Source organism: Pongo abelii, chromosome 1 (genome assembly GCF_028885655.2).
Source record: "Pongo abelii isolate AG06213 chromosome 1, NHGRI_mPonAbe1-v2.0_pri, whole genome shotgun sequence".
NCBI classification, from domain to species: Eukaryota; Metazoa; Chordata; class Mammalia; order Primates; family Hominidae; genus Pongo; species Pongo abelii.
Window position 1 is genome coordinate 173,222,215 of NC_071985.2, and position 20,846 is coordinate 173,243,060.

Consider the following 20,846-nt stretch of genomic DNA (forward strand, 5'->3'; position numbering starts at 1 on the left):
AGGGAATTATATTTACACTGTATATTTTTAGGTTTTATTTAGGCTGCCATTCAGAGAATAGAAGAAAAGGAGCAAGGGACTTTTGTAGCATTTTAGGTTACAGACAGTGGTAGCTCAGGCTAGGGAGGTCCAATAGCAGTAGGGAAATAACAGTAGGTTAGACCAAGATAGTAGCAGTGAAGACCTGGATTTGAGATATCCAGGAAGTACACCTCTTAAGACATGATGACGTAGGTGCAGGGAGAAGGAGGTGTCGAGGTGACACTCAAATGGGTAGATGATGGAAAGAAGGAACATTTAGAAGAGTACAAGGTATTTGGTTTAGTTGGGCATGGGTGAAAAGTCATGGAGAAAACTGTGAGTTCAGTCATGGATATGCTGAATTCAAAATACCTTTAAGTCAGCAAAGTCAAGCAGGAAGTGTTGTATATATGCTTCTGGAGCTCAGGGACAGAAATAGATGGTCACTATCAATAGATGTTATTTAAAATTTTAGGAGTTGATAAGATTTCCCAGAAATAGAGTATAGGGTGAGAAAAAGAAGAGGTTTTAGATGAAGAAGAAGTTCCTGAAGAACTCCACCATTTCAAGATTTAATAGAAGATGAACCAGCAAAATATATAGGAAGTTGCTGGCAGAGAATTGGGAAGAAAATCTGGAGACAGTGGTATCCTGAGCACCACTGGAAGGCAGTATTTCAAGAAAGAAGTGTCTACTGCTGCTGCAAGTAAGACGAAGTCAAAAGGTATCCCTGGATATGACAACAAGGAGGACCAATTCAGTGGGTGAGAAGGCCATAGTCAGATATCAAAAGGTGTTGAGGAGTACTCTGGAATTGAAGAAATTGAAAGGAGTGTGGCATTACCTGTGTTATAAAACAAATGATGGTCTGTCAAACACACCAAAATTTTTTTTTCTTTGCTTGTACTCTTCTTTCTGTATGGAACTTTCACTCCTCCTTGATCTCTTGATTCCTTACATCATCTTTTAATGTCCAGGTTAGATAGGACCTCTCCTATAAAGCCTTTCTTAGCCTCTTTAAGAGTATGGGCATTGTCTTAACCATTAGTGCATTCCTAGTGTTTAGTGTAACATAAATACTTAACTTTGCTTATCTAACTAATAATCAAAGCATAGGCTTTGGAATAAGGCAGACCTGAAATTGAATACCTGTTTAGTTGCTTACTTACTGTGAGACCCTGTAAAGTGTGTTTTATCCTTTATCCCTTGTTCCTCAGTTTTTTCATTAGTAAAATGTGTGGGTGGGGGTGGTAATAATTGTACCTATCCCAGAGAGTTTCTATGAGTACTAAATTATATAATGCACAGCAAAATACATATTAAAGTGCCTGCCATTGCAAGCAATCAGTAAATATTAGCCATTATATCCATTGCTTTGGGATTATTTCTCTGGGCAGTTTTCAAGTGCCTTAATGATCTTCTTCTGTCCTTCATCTGATACACATCCTTATATCATTTGCTGGATATTCACATTATGGAATCAGAATACTGTAATGTTGACTTTTTTTCCCAGGATTGATTATGTCAAGTGGCCAGGTATGGAAGGAGCAAAGAAGGTTCACTCTGACAGCACTAAGGAACTTTGGTTTAGGAAAGAAGAGCTTAGAGGAACGCATTCAGGAGGAGGCCCAACACCTCACTGAAGCAATAAAAGAGGAGAACGGTGAGCATTGCATATGACAGATGTGAGAGACTGTGGCCCATTTGTTCATTGGACGGATACTTACTAAGTGAGTAAGTGCTTGTTCTATGCCCAGCACTGTGCTAGGAATGGAAAATAGAACAGTGAACAACTCTGTCCTCAAAGAGTTTTAGAAGTAAATACACAAAGATGGGCACTAAACACATTACTGAAGTTAAGCCCTGGTCCACAGTTTGACTTCCCTGGAGTTGACTGAATACTTGTTGTATGTCAGATGCAGTGTAAGGTCCTGTGGCCAGCTCCTCATATATGGTTCTGCGCTAGGTATGTCTTATGCCATGTAAAGTAGACTCTCAGTAGGAAATGGAGACAAATCCATCAGAAGGATCCATCTTGCCCTTCCTCCACCTTCAGGACAGCCTTTTGACCCTCATTTCAAGATCAACAATGCAGTTTCCAATATCATTTGCTCCATCACCTTTGGAGAACGCTTTGAGTACCAGGATAGTCGGTTTCAGCAGCTGCTGAAGTTACTGGATGAAGTCACCTACTTGGAGGCTTCAAAGACATGCCAGGTAAGGCAGCTGTCTCTCCATATCTTTGTTCAGTAAATTGGGGCCAATGTCAGACACAGATGAGTTTTTCCTTTTAGTTTTTTGTGGGTTTTTGAAGCTAAAATATAACCTTTCAAAACTGATTTCAACACAAACTTATTTGAAATCAATCTATTGACTTTAGTTTTTTAAATAATATGGAATATTTATATGCAAAAACCATTTCTAACATGCATGTAAAGTACAACATGTTATATGACATACGCCTATCCACCTATGTTGTTCTTTTTAAAAAGAAAAACAATATTGCTGTTGCCCTTGAGTCTCTCCTCTCTGTGTCCTTCCCCAACTCGTCCATTTCCCTCCTCCCTCAGAGGTTCTCTTCTATATCCGCTTTCTTCCTCAGTAAGTTGCTTTGAGATTCATCTGTGCTGGTTGCTCTTTTTTAATGTAGATCAGTATTTCATTGTATGAATGTGCCACTTTTTGTCAATCTGTTCTGTACTGACGGACATTTGTTTCCAAGTTTTGGATGCTATGAATAAAGCTGCCATGAACATTCTTGTACAAGTGTTCTTGTGGTTACATTCACTCATTTTTTTTATATCTGTATCTGGAGATAAAAGATGTTTAAAGATTGTCAAGCTCATTGCATTATTTGCCTGCCCACCAGCACTTAGTATCATCAATCTTCTAATTCCATAGAGTGTAGCCATTTGGAGTTCAAACTCACTTCTCCCTTGGTGGGCCCTGCACCCCAATTTTTGTCCCTCTAAGCCTTTGAGTCTTTGTCAAAAACTCTGCTCGGTTTCTTGGTTCCTCAGACACTTTTCGGAATTTGGAAGACATTTCTGGGAGCCGGGGGGCGGGGGGAGAAGACCCCAAGTATTGAGTTCATCCCCTGGGCTTTCTTCTTCCCCTAAGCCTTATCCTGGAAACTACCTCACTACCTTGATTTGTATGTATGTGTGCTTAAATGTTTACACATGTATCTTTTTCATCTTTTCTTGGTGTTCTCAGTAGAAAGAGTGTCCTTGAATTATGCAGTGTGCTATTATCAAAATTTTTAAAAATTTCCTTGGTTTAAAAAAATGACTTTATTTTTGAACATTACAAATGTGTATAAAAAATATAATCGTGAATTACAGTGTACTCATCAATGAGCTCTAACAATTATCAACACATGGCCCTTTTCACTGTATCTGCCTCTATGCCCTACTGCCACATTCCCACTGTCCCTGAATTATTTTGGAGCAAATTACAGACCTCAATTATTTGATACATAAATATTTCAGCATATATTTCTAAAAAGACCCATTTTAACAAAAATAAAATACCATTGTGCCTGAAAAATATGAACAATAGTTATTTAATGCCTTCAAACACTCAACCGGTGCTCAGATGTCCCCAGATGTCTCATAAGTATTTTTTTGGTGGCAAGCTGTTGGGGTGGTGAGAAGTGGTCCAAGGCTGGATATATTTTTGACGGAGAGCTGAACTGTTTTTCTAGAGGGGTGAGAGAGAAAAGAGGGGTCAAGGATAACCAAGGTTTAAGTGTGAGCAAATAAAAGAGACGGAAAGAGAAGATGGTTTCTGTTGTCTTAAAAAGTGAAAAAATGGCACCATGTTATCTGCATGATTGTTTTGTTTTTCTCAATTAGCTCTACAATGTCTTTCCATGGATAATGAAATTCCTGCCTGGACCCCACCAAACTCTCTTCAGCAACTGGAAAAAACTAAAATTGTTTGTTTCTCATATGATTGACAAACACAGAAAGGATTGGAATCCTGCAGAAACAAGAGACTTTATTGATACTTACCTTAAAGAAATGTCAAAGGTGAGAAAACCAAAGTCATTTTGTATTTTTTTCTTAGAGCACAAATAGGGGTATATTAGTTTCCAACTGCTGCTATAAAAAATGATCACACACTTGGTGCCTAAAATAGCACAGATTGATTCTCTCACAGTTCTAGATATCAGAAGTATGAAATCAGCTTCACTGGGTTACAGGTAAGGTTTTGGCTAGGCTGGATCCCTTTGGAGGTGCTGGAGGAGAATCTGTTTCTATTACTTTCCCAGCTTCTAGGAGCTGCCTATGTCCCTTGGCTTGTGGTCCCTTCCTTCATCTTCAAAGCCAGAAGCACAGCATCTTCTCTTCTCTCTTGTATCTGCTTCCATCCTGACATTCTTTCTCTCTGACCCTCTTATTTCCCTCTAATAAAGACTATTATGATAACACTGGGCCCACTGGGATGTTCCAGGATAATCTGCGCATCTCAAAATCCTTAACCACATCTGCAAATTTCCTTTTTCCCTATAAAGTAACATCCCTAGGTTGCAGACATTAGGATGTGGATGGATTCTTTGTGGGTCATTACTCAGCCTGCTACAGGGGTAAAAATAGGGGCAATATTTCAGAAAATGTAGGGTAGCATTAACTCAGGATTGATGATGCAATTAGAGATAAAGACAAGGGTTAATGGCATTTGGTTTGAGGTCCTGTGAATGCCCAAATATGGCCCTTTCATCCCCTATCCCCTACCCTCTGCTGTTATTTGGAGGTATACACAAAGGGGGAACATGGCAGTTAATCCTCAAAGCTCTGTTCTATGATTAGTTGGGCCTGGACCCAATGACCTACCCTTTTCTCAGCCCCCATAGAGAACACAAGTAAAGCTGAGTTGGATGCCAGAGTTTAAAGGCCAACTTTATTAAGGCCTGAGTTGGGCTTTGCCTTCCCTTCTGTTTTGTACCTTTCATTTTCCAACATTATAGGCCAGAGGTGAGGAGGAAACCAAATTGGATGCATGACCTTTAACACAGTTACCCCTCTGGTTAACACATATCACTGCATCAATACTGTCATCTTTACACATCAGGAATTGGGTCCTAAATCTGGAGTGGAAAGAATGGTGGATTTCTTTCCCTCTTATTTCACCTTATTGGTATGACATTTATAGAAGTACTGTTTTCTCCTCAGAGGAGGAGACTCTCTATATGTTGTGCAGGTAAGGAAGGGACCATTAACATTAAGAGCAACATTGGACAAATTGAAGTTTCCAGAAGATGATGGTAAAGATGATAGAGTATCATGAGGAATGGTTGGTAGAATCAGTGAGGTTCAAATTGGAAAGGAAAAGATGAATGAAGAGATATGAGAATTATTGTTCATAAGAAAAATTCCATTTGCCTTTTCTGTTATCAGTACAAACGTTTGTTGAGTATTTGCTCTGTGTCCTTGCATTCATATAATTCCTAATGCCCTCTTAAGGGGTGTGCACTCCTATTTCCAGTGCATAAAACAGGAAACTGAAGAACAGAGAGGTTAAGTAACTTGCCCTAGGTCACACAGCTGCTAATTGAAGTGGTTAATATTGGAAGCCAAATATGTCTTATTCACATCCCATTCTCCTTTCACTGTACTAAAAGCTTCCCCCAGATTACAGGCATAAGAAAATAATTGTCTTGATTTTCATCCATCCAAAGGTGTCCAGCACTTGGGGCAGGACAGTACTAATGATATTGCTGTAATAAGAGTCTGCCTTCTGAAGAGGCCAAAGGGAAAATTGTTTCTTTTGGGGACCTTTTCTTCCAAATGTCCTCCTAGGATGAATCTCCTGTGTGTTATGGCAATAAGGAATCTGCTGAATAAACCAATAAATAACATTAAACATTGTGTTTTCTAGCACACAGGCAATCCTACTTCAAGTTTCCATGAAGAAAACCTCATCTGCAGCACCCTGGACCTCTTCTTTGCCGGAACCGAGACAACTTCCACAACTCTGCGATGGGCTCTGCTTTATATGGCCCTCTATCCAGAAATCCAAGGTGAGCATGTCAGTGAGTGAGCCTAGACCAGGACCCAATAGTGCCTCCTGGGATGTGCTGCCTGAAGTTGGGGCCAGAAGATAGCACTGTAGGATGAAAAGAGGGGCAGAACAGTCATAAGTGATGACGACTTGGAAACTGCACATTCTTCACATTTTCTGTCTGAATTGTGATGGGCCCAGGTAATACAAATGTAAGAGAGAATCCCTGTCCTCAAGAAGCTCAGAGGCAAGAGGGAAATCAATGAAGTCAGTGGACATTGAGATAGTTCCAGGAAACAGTTACTTTCTGATGTGAAAGTCTAGTTGTGTCCTTCCCTTCTTTTAAGTGATGCCTTCCTATTTCCTTCTGAATGATGTTCAAGCACTTTAGTCTGGTATATATTACCCTCCAATATGCCCCTTTTGCCTGTCTAGCCTTGGCCCCACCTACCCTCCATGGTGGCCTCACTAAGTGACACATCGCTTTCTTTGCAGTCTATATTTATGCCTCTATGTCGTGATATATGCTTTTCCCTCTACTTGCCCAGTTTTCCTACATAGTAAACTCCTAGCTCTTCTTGAAGAATCTGTTCAAGTACTACCTCTCTAAGATGTTTCTGCACTCCCCTAGGAAATTATTAGCATTTTCTCCCTCCAGAGATGATGTAATATGCCTTTATTACTAGGCTTATCATGTATTATCTATATATAGCTTCCCCACAGACTATAGTCCACTCAAGAATGATGTTCTCATCATTTTTCTTCCACCAGCTTCCAGAAAAGTTTGAACATATGGGGGTGGGAACTCTTAACAATACAGTTTTTCAAATTGTGGGTAACTGTTTATTAATGAGGCATAAAATCAATTTAGTGGATCAAGACCAACATTTTTTTCTTAAGATAAAAATAGAAAAGATCAGAGTGCTTCCCATGTACTAAGGTAAGTTTGTTTACAGAACTTTATTTTTTTCATCTGTAGCTGCATAACGTATGCTTTATATGTATATTTAGGTATATGCAACCAGGGTCATGCTCAGTTAAAAAGGCTAGTAACAAACACACAAGCACTGTATGATTCCACTTACATGAGTTATCAAGAATAGTGAAATTTCTAGAGACACAAAGTAGAATGGTGGTGGCCAGAGGCTGAGGGAGGGTATATAGAGCTTCAGTTCTGCAAGACGAAAAAGTTCTGGAGAGTGATTGCTTAACAATGTGAATATATTTAATACTACTGAACTGTTCATTTAAAAATGCTAACATAGTAAATTTTATGTTATGGGTATTTTACCCCCAAATAAGATGATTTTCAAAAATGATAACTTATTTCGCTTTCAGGTTAAAAAAAAATCCAAACTAGGCTTTGCAAAGCCATTAGGGTTCCCAGCTCCTTCCAACTTGTTGCTCTGTTGTGATTAGAATGATGCGCTTGTTAGCACTCTGTAAGATGGCTCACCAATAGGCTTTCCACCAGTAGGAAGTGAAAGGGGGAAGGAAGCGCATATCCTTTCTTTAAGAACTTGTTCCAAGGATTAAACATCACTTCTGCTTACATTCTATTAGCCAGAATTTAGTAATATGGTCACACTTAGTTACAATAGGACCTGGAAAATATATTCTTTTTTCTCGCTCTGTCGCCCAGGCTGAAGTGCAGTGGCACCATCTCGGCTCACTGCAAGCTCTGCCTCCCGGGTTCACACGCCATTCTCCTGCCTCAGCCTCCCGAGTAGCTGGGACTACAGGCTCCCACCACCACGCCCGGCTAATTTTTTGTATTTTTAGTAGAGACAGGATTTCACCATGTTAGCCAGGATGGTATCGATCTCCTGACCTCGTGATCCACCCACCTCGGCCTCCCAAAGTTCTGGGATTACAAGCGTGAGGAAAATATATTCTTTAGCTGGGCAGTCAAGTCTCCAGCTAAAATCTCTATTACTCTAGAAAAAGAGAAAAGAGATAAGACTGCTACAGTTTCTCTCTTTGGCTAGGTGATCACTCAACCAATGAAAGAAACTGGGAGCAGTCCTATCTGGTCACACAAATCTCAAAACATCAGTTCATGTAAATCTCAAAACATCCTTAAGATGAAGGTAGATTTATCGTCACTAATCAAATAAGGAAACTGAGGTTTAAAGAGTGTAAGTAACTTGCAGCATCAATGTTGTAGAGCAAGAGTTTGCAACCTGATGGGTCTTACCTCAGGGCCCGCTTTCCACTCTTACATGTCTACCTGAGAAATTAGAGTCTATAGATCTGCTATGGGTTGAATATTTGGGCCCACCCCAGCCCAAATTTATATGTTGAAACCTCATTACCAGTGTGATGATATTAGGAGGTGGGGCCTTTGGGAGGTGATTAGCCTTCAGGAATGGGAGTAGTACGGTTATAAAAGAGAATCCAGAGAGCTGCCTCACTCCTTCTACTATGTAAGGACACACTGAGAAAGTGCCACTTGTATACCAGAAAGTGGGTCTTCACCAGACACCAAGTCTGCTGGGGTCTGATGTGATGAAGTTTAGCCATGTTAATCCTGGTCATTCCATCCCATAGCCTAACTAGGCTCAAGGAGATTTACAGAGGTGGTAGTTTTCTGAATAAGCCTTTCAAAAGGTTAAGAACCATTTTATTTCTTGCAACCTGGTCACTAATTGAAATACAGCAGATGACATCTTAGAGACCACTCGTACCTCTTTATAATAAAGCATAAAAGTTTAAAAAATAATAGAACCATTCCCTCTTTACCAGAAAAAGTACACGCTGAGATTGACAGAGTGATTGGCCAGGGGCAGCAGACGAGCACAGCCGCCCGGGAGTCCATGCCCTACACCAATGCTGTCATCCATGAGGTGCAGAGAATGGGGAACATCGTCCCCCTGAACGTTCCCAGGGAAGTGACAGTTGATACCACTTTGGCTGGGTACCACCTGCCCAAGGTAATTAAGCAGATCTTCAAGCCCATCTTTTAGATGGGGTAGAAACCTGAACTTGAGAAGTGACATTTATTCTTGTCCTAAGGAATCATTTAAATGGAAGAAAAAGATATCTTATACCTGATATAATACTAGATTTTCTCCATGTGTACTCTTAACTAGATAAATAGGTATTGTGGGGAGGGGAGCAGGAAGGATTCCTACGTTAAATATGTTTATATAAAGACTGGCTTTTCTTTCCTGTGGGGCCTCTCAGTGTTTTTACTATGCTAATGTGCATTGTGAGTCTGTGGGCACGCGGCAGGCAGCAGTCCTAGGTCAGACTTTATCACAGAACACTTTTCTTTGTTTTGGTAGAACATCTCACCAGACTAGGGATCTGCCAAACTTTGGGAAATTCTGCTTCATGAACTTGGGGTTCTAGAATGCTAAAATGTGAAAGGACATTTAAGACCACCTGGGACAACATCACATTAATGCTGGTGTTTTTAACATAATATCCCCACAGGTATTTTTCCAGTTATTTCTCATAGTCCCATGATGTATAATTTATTCATTAATGTATTTATTTATTTATTTGAGACGGAGTCTTGTTCTGTTGCTTCCAGGTAGCTGGGACTACAAGCATGTGTCACTATGCCCAGCTAATTTTTGTATTTTTAGTAGAGACGGGGTTTCACCATGTTGGTTGGCCAGGATGGTCTCGATCTCTTGATCTCGTGATCCACCCACCTTGGCCTCCCAAAGTGCTGGGATTACAGGTGTGAGCCACCACTTCTGACAGATGTATAATTTATTATCTTATAAGGAAGCCAATCTAAGCGTGTGCAATATTCATTACTGGGAAGGGAAAGAAAGGAGCGAACATGTATTAAGTAATGATTATGGGTTGTGGACAATGTGGTCTCTTTCAAAATGTCTTATTCAATTCTCAGAGTAAGTTTACTCAAGAGAAGCTTGTTATTTCCATGTTATGGATTGCGAAGTCAAGGCTCAGAAAAATTAGGTTTGCATGAGATCTCTTGACTATGAAGAGTTGGGATCTGGAAGCAGATCTGTTCTGTTTCTTTGTGAGACACCATGCTCCCTTCACAGGAGTTGCTTTACTTTGACTTTAAAAGCATCTCCCTATTATTTTTTCAATTGGTCTAAGTTGTACCACCTGTACTCACAAGTGGAACTCTTTCTTTTTCTTTCAACTTTTGTTTTAGATTCAGGGAGCACATATGTAGGCTTGTTACAATGGTACGTTGCACGATGCTGAAGTTTGGAGTATGATTGGACCGTTACCCAGATGACTGGCATAGTATCCAATTGGTAGTTTTTCAACCCTTGGCCCCCTCTCTCCTCCAGTAATCCCCAGTGTCTTTTGTTCCTATCTTTATATCGATGTCTATCCAATGTTTACCTCCCGTTATAAGTAAGAACATGCAGTATTTCATTTTCTGTTTCTGCGACAAACAGAATTCTGATGTCACTCCACTCGCCACTCTTAGGATCTCTGCAGACAACTATCCTGCGCCCTCTAGTGCCCTCTCCCCACATTGCACATTTTCAGTTCCTTTCCTTGCTTTCTAACCACTTTGATCAGCCTCTGTGGATCGATTCCAGTCTGTCTAAGTACCTCTGAGTGTGTCATACCTGGGGAAAATCTTGAGAAGTAGAATCAGAAGAGCTTACCCATTGGGTACTACTTGGTTACTATCCCTGCAGAGCCAGGAAAAGCAGCTGTTGCATTTACTGTTTCCTTACTGATTAACCATCTAGTGGATAAAGGCTGAGGTCTAAATTCTCCAGGTGCTGTTTGCATTTTTCTAGCAATTTATTTAACTCAAGGAAACCAGCTTGACTTCTTCTGCCGCTGATTTTTGTCAGCTTTAAAAATCATCTTGGGAACTGACAAATTGAAATAACCGTGTGTTACACAGTCTACGAGCTATGACTTTGACGTCAAATAGACCTAATTCAAATCATGGCTCTGCCTCCTCCCACTGTCTGACTCTGGGCCCATTATTTTACCTCTCAAAGCTTCAATTTCTTCATCTGAAAAATGCATTTAAACCTCCTTTACAAGATCCACATGGAGGTAAAATGAGATCATGCATGTAGGGCATTTAACCTAGTACTTAGTACAGAAAGTGCTTAAAATAGCAGTTATTGGCCAGCCATGGTGGCTCACACCTGTAATCTCAGCACTTTGGGAGGCTGAGGCGGGTGGATCACCTGAGGTCAGGAGTTTGAGATCAGCCTGGCCAACATGGTGAAAACCGTCTCTACTAAAAATATAAAAACTAGCCAGGCATGGTGATGGGCACCTGTAATCCCAGCTACTTGGGAGGCTGAGGCAGGAGAATTGCTTGAACCCAGCAGACGGAGGTTGCAGTGAGCCGACACACTGCACTCCAGCCTCAGTGACAGAGTGAGATTCTGTATTAAAAGAAAAAAGAAAAAAAGTTATTACTAATATTGAAAATCATTGATATTAATTCCTTGAAGTAATATTAATATGTTAATATTTGAATGAATTCAACAAACACTACATACCTGAAATGCTCAGGTCTGGCAAAACAACCCTGAGAAAATTAATCATGCAAGTACATATTTAGAAACATGATAACTGCCCAAAGGAAAAAACTCACCATGGTCTATAAAAACACAGACTAGCAGGACTGGTCAGGGAAGGCTTCCAAAAGGAAGTGATGTTTGAACTGAGGATTAGCTTCAAGAGTTAGCTTGATGACAAAGTGGGGAGGAAGAACATTCCTGGCAAGGGGAATAGCATTTAAAAAGGGTGTTGAAATAAGTAGGAACACGGCATGTTTGAGAAACTGAAACAAGAGCCCTGTAGTGGGAGTGCAGGAGAGTGGGAGAGTGGCCCAGACCAGGACCAGGTGATGAGTCTTTGCCCTGAAAGCAATGGGTAACTATTGAAGTGTGTCAAGTCCTAGGTAGGAGCAGTGGGGGCTGTGGAGTTGGGGAGTGACATGACTAAATCATGCTAGAAGCTCACTCTCTTCCAGAGTGTGAAGCAGATTGAAAGGGGTGACAGGATTTGGGGCACAGTTAGGAAACTGTAACAGGGGTCCAGGCAAGCCAGGAAGAAGTCTGGACTAAGTGGGCATTGGTGGACATGGAATGGAGGTGAAACTAAAATTGGCCAGTCTCACTGATGGGTTGGATAAAGACAGAGTAAAGGAAAAGCTCCCTCTGGGAACTCCTGTGTTTCTTAGTATGTACCGGAATGGACAGGGGCTCCTTTCATGGGTCTACCTGATTCTATTACTAAACCTACCGTGGGGAGTGGGGTGCCGTGTACTAGACATCGGAGGAAAGAGAATGGCAAAACCAAGATGAATGAGATGTCTTTTACCTTTGTAGAGCTTCCATCGTTATAGCTTCACTGAGCAGCTGGGCTGGTTTTGGTGCAGTGCAGACTGTTGGATTATTCTCTCATCAGTGCATTCATGTCCCCTCCTTCCAAGACCTACTGAAACTGACCTGTCCCTGTAAGGAAGCTTGATCCTGCAGTCAAGAGTAGCCAGTCATCCTTGTTAAAATTCCCAGCAGGGAAATCCAATCTAATTTGTAAGCTGTCCCAGACAAAGAGGAGGGTCCTGGTTTGGGGGACACAGGAGACTGTGTACCACAATTGGGGAGGGTGGGGCAGTATGTTCAGGCCCCCGGCATGGAAGCCTGAGGACGACCACCCCTCTGCATAGGTGTGCTTTTTCATGGGTCAAGCCTTGCCTGAGTCTCTGCTGCCTTCTCTAGGGTACCATGATCCTGACCAATTTGACGGCGCTGCACAGGGACCCCACAGAGTGGGCCACCCCTGACACATTCAATCCGGACCATTTTCTGGAGAATGGACGGTTTAAGAAAAGGGAAGCCTTTATGCCTTTCTCAATAGGTAAGTTGTAGTAAACAGGTGTGTGGGAGTCCAGGGCCCCTCTCCCAGCCCTTCCCTGCTCTCTCCTGTTTTCCCTTGTTTTCATTGGAATGTCTCCAGACAGCCTGGCCAGTGCGACTCACTCCATCTTGCTGTAGGGGACAGCCCTGGGATTTCCAAGGCTGGGCATTGCATCAGCCTGCCCTTACTTCCTAAGCCCTCCATTGCCTCTGCTAGAGATTTCAGCTTTCCTGTGTTCTGTCCTCTGGAAAACTGGTAACAGAGACCCAGACTCCACCACCAGCTCACAAAGAGGATTAGGTGCTGCCATTTTTTTTCTTTTTTTGATACGAAGTTTTACTCTTGTTGCACAAGGCTGGAATGCAATGGCGTGATCTCAGCTCACTGCAACCTCCACCTCCCAGGTTCAAGCGATTCTCCTGCCTCAGCCTCCCTAGTAGCTGGGATTACAGGCATGCACCACCATGCCAGGCTAATTTTTTGTATTTTTAGTAGAGACAAGATTTCACCATGTTGGCCAGGCTGGTCTCCAAGTCCTGACCTCAGGTGATCCACCCGCCTCGGCCTCCCAAAGTGCTGGGATTACAGGTGTGAGCCACTGCACCCGGTCGGGTGCTGCCATCCTTACTAAATGTTAAAATGTCCTCAGTTCTTTTTAAGGGCTGCCCACTCACGCAGAAATAGAGCTGATCTATAATAAGGAGACAGAGAAGGACAAGGGGAAGGAGAAACTTATTTGCCACATGGGCATCAGTCAGTGGCTTAACTTGATTGGATTCTACTCTCTAAGTACTCCCTTGAAAAGGTTCTTCGGCCTTTGTAAATTTTAATTCATTTTTTAAAAATCTAATTAATACATTTATATAATATGTAACTTGAAAATTAAGAAAGAAGAGGCAGTGAAAACTCTGTTTTTTCTCCTGTTTTTAAGATAGCCAGGTCCAAAAATATATTTTTAACTCACGACATTGAAAAATCAATAACAAAACTTCTTAGTATGTTCCAGGTTTTGAGTTAGATATGTTGCATAGATTATTTCAAATAATTTCACAATTCTTTAATTCCATCAATATTTATTGAGCATCTATTATGTGTCAAGTATTCAGCCCTGGTGATATGACAATGAATGAGTGAAACAGAAACCAAAACAAAACAAAACTGCTCCCATGGTGCATATGTTCTAGTGTAATCATATAAAGTTTATATTACTGTAACCACTTCAGTGATGAGGAAACTGAGGCTTAACCAAGTATAGAAACTAAAGTCATAAAACTCATCTGGCAGAGGTAGGATCAATGTCAACCAGATTAATCAAAAACTAATGTGGGTGTTCTTGCTAACACTATCTACTGAAAATAACTAAATACCACACAGGCCCACACTGTGGAATGCACGATAGTTTGCTTATTGTTAATTTAAAATATGTATTGATGTTCCGAGACAAGATCATTTTGCTGAGAATGACACTGAGGCTCAGAAAGGGCAGAAACGGAATGACCCATGTTGGTGTGACTCCAAAGCCCATGCTCTCCCCCCTGTGCTGTGTTGCCTTAGGTGTCTCTGGGCTGATTCTGATGATTGATGCTGTCTTTGTCTTTCTTCATCTAATTCTGTCACCTCTGCTCACACTGGACAATTCACTTTGAATATGAAAGCTGATATAAGATGTAGGACTATCTTCCAGTCTTCCTGTCTATAATAGTTTCAAATTTTGTATGATAGCACAAAATTTCAGCTGTTATATTCCAGTTATTATAATTAATTATTCCTGTTCTTTGGCTCTTGCACAACATCCATGTGGAAATGCTAGAAATGTGACCTCTGCATTCCACAAAAAATGCTTCACCTAATGCCAGCTGCAACTGTGATGAGAGGAGTCTTATTAGAAGTCCATGGTTTTAAAAGGAAAAAGGATCCTCTGGGCTAAGTGATGCCTGGATACCTTTTCTTCACATCACAGAAGCCTCTTTCTCATAGTTCCTTCATGTCTCCTGTTTTAAAAAAAATTATCTTATCTGAATTAGCAGTAGTCTTTTTAAAAACTATACACGGTGACTCACTGCTGCTTTGCTATTGAAAGTCGTATTGCACCCTCTTAGAGACTTCATTTGCAAGAAAATTGTCTAATTTAATCGTTACAACAGCCCAGTTATTAATAGTTAGGCAGGAAATGGATAGGTATCTCCTTTTAATTTAAGATAACTAAAAATAAGAGAGAGTTCTTTCTTATCCAAGATCATATGCTCAAGGAATTTGCAGAACTGGTCCTAAAACTCAAGATTTTATACTTCTAGTCTAGTGTTCTCTCTAGTATGACTAGAATGTAGCTTACTTCCCCATTTAAAGGCCTAAGATTCACTAATTTCATAACATATGCATCAGTTAGCATATTGCTACATAACAAACAGTCCAAAACTCTGCAGCTTAAAACAGTAAGCATGAATTATTGCTCACAAGTCTATAAGTCAGATATGTGGCTCTGCCCATCTTGGCTCAGCCCCCTGGATCTCTCTGATCTTGGCCAGTGGTCAACAGGCTGATGGCTGATCTAGGATATCTTCAGCTGAGACAGTGGGGCCCTTCTCACATTATCCCTCATCCTCCAGCAAGCTGCCCTGGCTTAGTCACATGGTGGTGATAAGGTCAAAAGAGGGAGAATGGAAGCACACAGGCCTCTTAAGGTCCAGACTGGGAACTGACACACCATCACTTCCATTGCATTATGTTTTCCAATGCCAATCATAAGGCCAGCCCCAGTTTAAGGGGAGGGGATATTACTACAATTTTTGATGGAAAGAGCTATGACATCGCTTTGCAAATGACGTGGATTCAAGGAGAGGGGAAAATTGAGGCTGCTTTGTTCTTACCATCTCTCTTTCTGACTGAGAAGAAAGAAATTCATAGAAAGGTAAGCAATTTATCTGGGATGTCCCAAAGAAGATGTGATAGGATGAGGACCATTTAAATGGATCAGGAGATAGAAATCTGAAGAATCCAAAGGGTTGACAAAACATCAACACAACTGTCTGTTTTTTTCATCACATGCCCAATTTTTGGCATGCAGTTGCTTTTCCTTGCTGTTCCTTTACTCTTGGTAAAGAGTCTTCTAGAAGACTCTTCTGAAGTCTTCACTTTAGAAGATGTAACAGCTTCTAAAGTGTGCATAATCAAGACAGGTTTCAAAGTTTTTATTGCAAATTTATATTTACTTTTCCTCATTTAAATTCTTCCTGTTTGATCCATCAGAGCAGCAAGCAGCTTTATGAAATACATGAGCCCAGTTCCTCTCTTTCCAGTTAAAATCATTAGATTCTAGGAGATAGGGCCAGAAAGAACTTTGCCAAAATTGTAAGTCAGTTCTCTCATTTTACTACTGAGGTAACTGGCCTGGTTGGTTAGTGATAGTCAGTTTGTGGAAGCACCAGGGAGGGGAGCCAAGTATCCTTTCTTCCAGGCCAAAGCTTTGACACCTAACAGTCCTAGTTTTCATGCTTTTAAAAACAAATTCATATCTGCCATTGCATTGGGATCCTTGCCTAGCTGTGTAACATAGTTAGGAGAGAATTTATTTCGCGTATGTGACAAATGAGATAAGTTTAGTTTTGCGAGAATGAATGGTTTACTAATAGTCACACAGTTGGTTACTGATGAAGCCAGTTCTTTAACACTGGTTCCTGACTTGCTAGGTCCAGTTTGTCATGATATATGGATTCTTTTAGGATAATCTTGGGTATTTACAATAAACTGACTTGGTATCATTTTAGCATGTTGCTAATTGTACTATTTGTGATGGATAAAGAGATAAAGGTGAGGGGAACCGAGATGAATTAGACACACAGTGTTGGGAAACACAGGCACAAATAATATAATGACATAACCATGAAGCATGTTTGCCTTTACTAAGCACTTTTGCATATATGATCTAACTTTATTTCCTTAACAACCTGTTATAGACAAAGGACAAAACTTAGGCATGCATACATTTCCACGGATATTAAATTACATGGGAAAATATAAAGCAGTAAAAGCAGCAAATAGAATTGACTATAGGGAATAATATCTGTTATGATGTACAGATAATCTCCACGAGGACAATGAGGAAATATGTTAAAATGTTGACAATGGTTTTGTCTAGATTATGGGATTACAAACATGGTTTTGTCTTTATAATTTTCTTTTTCATGCTTTTTAAAATTATTGCTGTGAATAGGTACTACTTAGGGAGAAAGTAAGCTACTAAAAACGCACACAATAGAGATGGTGGTAGTGACTTACGTGGGGTAATGTAGCCCAAGTGGGGTGAGGAGGACATTCACATAGGGGAGGGTGTGGTGGAAGCCGAGAGCTGGTCTCAGAGCACAAATGGTATGAGGTGGAGTCTGCACAGGGTGGCTGTGGCAGTGATGAGAGGTAAATTATATACAAGGGATACTGATCCAATAAGTAAATATATTGAGGATAATGAGAGGAAGTTGCAAATAAAGAAAGGGAGAAAATCGAACTTTGTGGTGTTGGGTTGGAATCCGATGTAATCTACAATGAACTCAGATTTTCAATAGGTGAATCAATAAATGTAGAAATGTAGATGTAAATATGGGTGTATATATATATATTTTGTGTATATATATATATTTATATATTTTTTTATATATATATACACACACACCCTTTTGGACATATACCCGCATTATATACATACATATATTCCCTAGCTCTGCCCACTGATATCAGCTAGGGGCAACAACATCTGGAGAGCAATGAGCATGCCTAATGCCCAGATCTTGATTTCTACATATTATTATCCACTAAAAGAAACCAGGACTTTTGGAAAAAAATGGCTGATTCCAGGGCTAGGGAAGGGAAAGTATTATAAACCTGGAATAGATTGTTGTGCCAAAAGTCAGGAAATATCAGCTTGAATGGGCATCTAATGGTCAAATCTGGAATATTTTGAGCATCAGAACAAGTAATGATAGTAACAGATTATAACCCTTTGAATAAAAACAGGAATCCCATGCATCTAACTGATATCAATAAATGAATGAATAAATAAATGGGGAGGGGAACAAGCATTTCCCTTAGTAAAGGGTTAACTAATAAATGTGGAAGAAATGACAGAATTTTAAAAATTGCGATTTGGTAGCCATCAGCAATTAATAACATGGTCAAGAAATAGCAATGGAAAAGAGTGGATCACAGTTTAATGAGAATGGTTTGTTGACATAGTCTCAAAGTACTTATTAGTTACAGAGAAAAAGAATAATTTTACAAGAGAACTTGGTAGACACCACCTTAATCAAGTGATTACCAATAATGTAACACATCACAATTGTATAGCACTTGATAGGATAAAATGAGAAGAATACAGTATCACTTTGGTGATATTCCTACCCAAAATGGAAAACTCCACAGCCTGAATCCAATCATGAGGAAGTATGAGAGGCATTTACAAAACAACTGGTCTGTAATCTTTACAAAGGCCAAAGCCGTGAAAGTTGTATAAAGAGTGAGGACTTATTCCAGACTGAAGAACTAAGGCGACATGACCGCTAAATGCAATCCATGATCCTGTACTGGCTGTACTAGACCCTTTTCTAATGAAGGACATTGGGACAACTGGTAACCCTGAATGAGACCTCAGAAGAAGATGTTGGTGATGCATCAGTGTTAACTTCCTGGCTTGGATGGTTGCATTTTGACTATGTTGGAGAATGTCCTTCTTTTTAGAAAATACATACTGAAGATTTCATGGGTAATGTAGGCAATTTACTTCCAAACAACTTAGGAGAGCTAAGTTCTTTGTCTTATCTCTGCAAGTTTTTTGTACATTTGAAATTATTTCAGAATAAAAGGCATGTTATGGAAAGTATCACAGTAAAGAATTGTAATATACAGAAAGCTGTTTGAGTAATGCTACCACCCAAAAGGTTTTCTTTAAAGGTCATCTTTTAAATTGTGTTCTCCTGTTTTTTGAGAATTAACCAGATCAAGTTAATAATAAGCAATTGTACAGCTATGTTTATTATTACCTAGGTGACATTTTAAAATACTTTGTTTTGAGGTATAAATTATTAAATTATTTAGCCTATTTGGATTCAGCATGTAGCTCACACAATATATAAAGTTCTCATCTTAAACACATATTCATTTTCACTAATATGCACATGTACATTTTCACTGATGCCTAGAGAGGTTGTTTAATTTGCCCCAATCACGTGGCTAGGAGGTCGGAGAAGCTGAATTGAATCTCTGTCCTTCTGCCTCCAGTTCACCCACACATAACAGGGAGTGGGACGAGGTCAGGGCAGTGCTAGGTGTCAGCTGTGGAGACCAGGACCCAGCCTCGGGCCACACGTTAGAAGAAACGCCTGCAAAGGGAAAGGGCCACTGTGCATAACAAGAACCATTGAAAGAGGAAGGCCAAAGCAGTCACAATATAGAGGGCCACCCATGCCAGTAGGAACCCATGATTAAGGAGGAAAAGTGGCACAGGGAAAAGATGACTTATACCTTAGGAACTCTGCTCTGACATTTAATTCCTTATATTTTCAACAATTTTTTTAAGGATTAAAAAAGTTAACATATTTGATTGTTTTTGTAGTCTTTTTTTGTCATGTTTGTTAAATGATTTTTTTAAAGCTCCTAGGCTAAACATCCCCTTTCTAGCTCAGCCCACGCCTTCCGCTTCTATGGTCCTACACCCTGCAACTTCATTCTGGAAGCTCGCCTGCCAGACCCCTGACGGCATTTGACTTCGTGTTCCTGGACTTCTGCTTTCTATGCATTGATGAACCCAAGTGGTTGTCAGACTTAAATAAGTTGCTGGCCATAACACCCTGGGGCCTACAGGCCCTTCCTCTGCTCCAGTTTTTTTGGGATATGATTGAGGATAGCAATCTCTGCTAGGCACAAATGCCACCTGAGAAGATAACCCGTCTTTTGATTTTGTCTTACAGGAAAGCGGGCATGCCTCGGAGAACAGTTGGCCAGGACTGAGCTGTTTATTTTCTTCACTTCCCTTATGCAGAAATTTACCTTCAGGCCCCCAAACAATGAGAAGCTGAGCCTGAAGTTTAGAATGGGCATCACCATTTCCCCAGTCAGTCACCGCCTCTGCGCTGTTCCTCGGGTGTAATATTGTTAAGAAAGAAAGGGGCAAGGAAAGTAAGAAGACATGGCATGTGTTCTGAAACCACTGGTGCCTGCTCAGATGTGTTAGGACAAAATGAAAGTGACTTTCAAGAAAGATCAGAGGAATTTGACTCAGAGAAAACTAGATCCAAATCCCAGCTCTACTGTCTCGTCCAGATTAGCCTTGGGAAAATCATTTATGTGCTAAATAATTTACCTTTTTATCTAGGAGATGAAAAGAGGATAATGATTCCTTCCATAAAGAAAGTTCTTGTAAGAATCAAAAGAAATGGTGAGCTTTAAGGGGTTTGTAAACCATAAAGCACATCATAAAAGTTCTATCTGTAGTGTGCCTCCTTCCTGCTTCCTTTGTGAGATATGTATTTGCTTCTGACCTGTTGAGAAGCTCAAGTCAAAATGGTGCAAAATAGTTGGTAAGAGTTAAAAGTGGGCCCTAGGAGCAGCCACAGAAGTGAGCTATGAAGGCTCCCCAATTTGGTAGCACTGTGCATGCTTTATCTTGTTTCTGTCTCAGACTGATCCTCTGAGAAGTCAGCAGGGCGGGTTTTATTCCTCATTTAGAGACAGGGAAAGCAAGTGTCATTGAAACAGTTTCTGTGGTTTACATAAGCACACACCCAAGGCCAAGTGGAATGTGATCACAATTAACCAACCTGGGAAACAGGCTTCAGGAACAAATGTGGAAATATTTTTCATCCTTAACAATACCTTCTTGCCTTTAATCCTCCATCAGACACTTATTCCCATGTTGTTTCACACTGGCTTTAACGATGGTGGGTGTGATCTTTTCTTGCAACTAGACTGTAAGCTTTTTGTGGCTATTACCA

General features: G+C 40.4%; 1 protein-coding gene across 1 annotated transcript in view; it reads left to right on the forward strand.

Annotated features, from left to right (window-relative positions):
- LOC100447634 (cytochrome P450 2J2) overlaps window positions 1-20,362 on the forward strand; it is a 33,211-nt gene extending 12,849 nt beyond the window's left edge. The window contains exons 3-9 of the mRNA XM_002810755.6: window positions 1,535-1,684; window positions 2,078-2,238; window positions 3,879-4,055; window positions 5,905-6,046; window positions 8,773-8,960; window positions 12,729-12,867; window positions 19,824-20,362. Of these exons, the coding sequence (XP_002810801.1) occupies window positions 1,535-1,684; window positions 2,078-2,238; window positions 3,879-4,055; window positions 5,905-6,046; window positions 8,773-8,960; window positions 12,729-12,867; window positions 19,824-20,002 (1,136 nt within the window). The 3' untranslated portion in view covers window positions 20,003-20,362. The remainder of the gene's footprint in view (window positions 1-1,534; window positions 1,685-2,077; window positions 2,239-3,878; window positions 4,056-5,904; window positions 6,047-8,772; window positions 8,961-12,728; window positions 12,868-19,823) is intronic.
- Window positions 20,363-20,846: the final 484 nt, after the last annotated feature.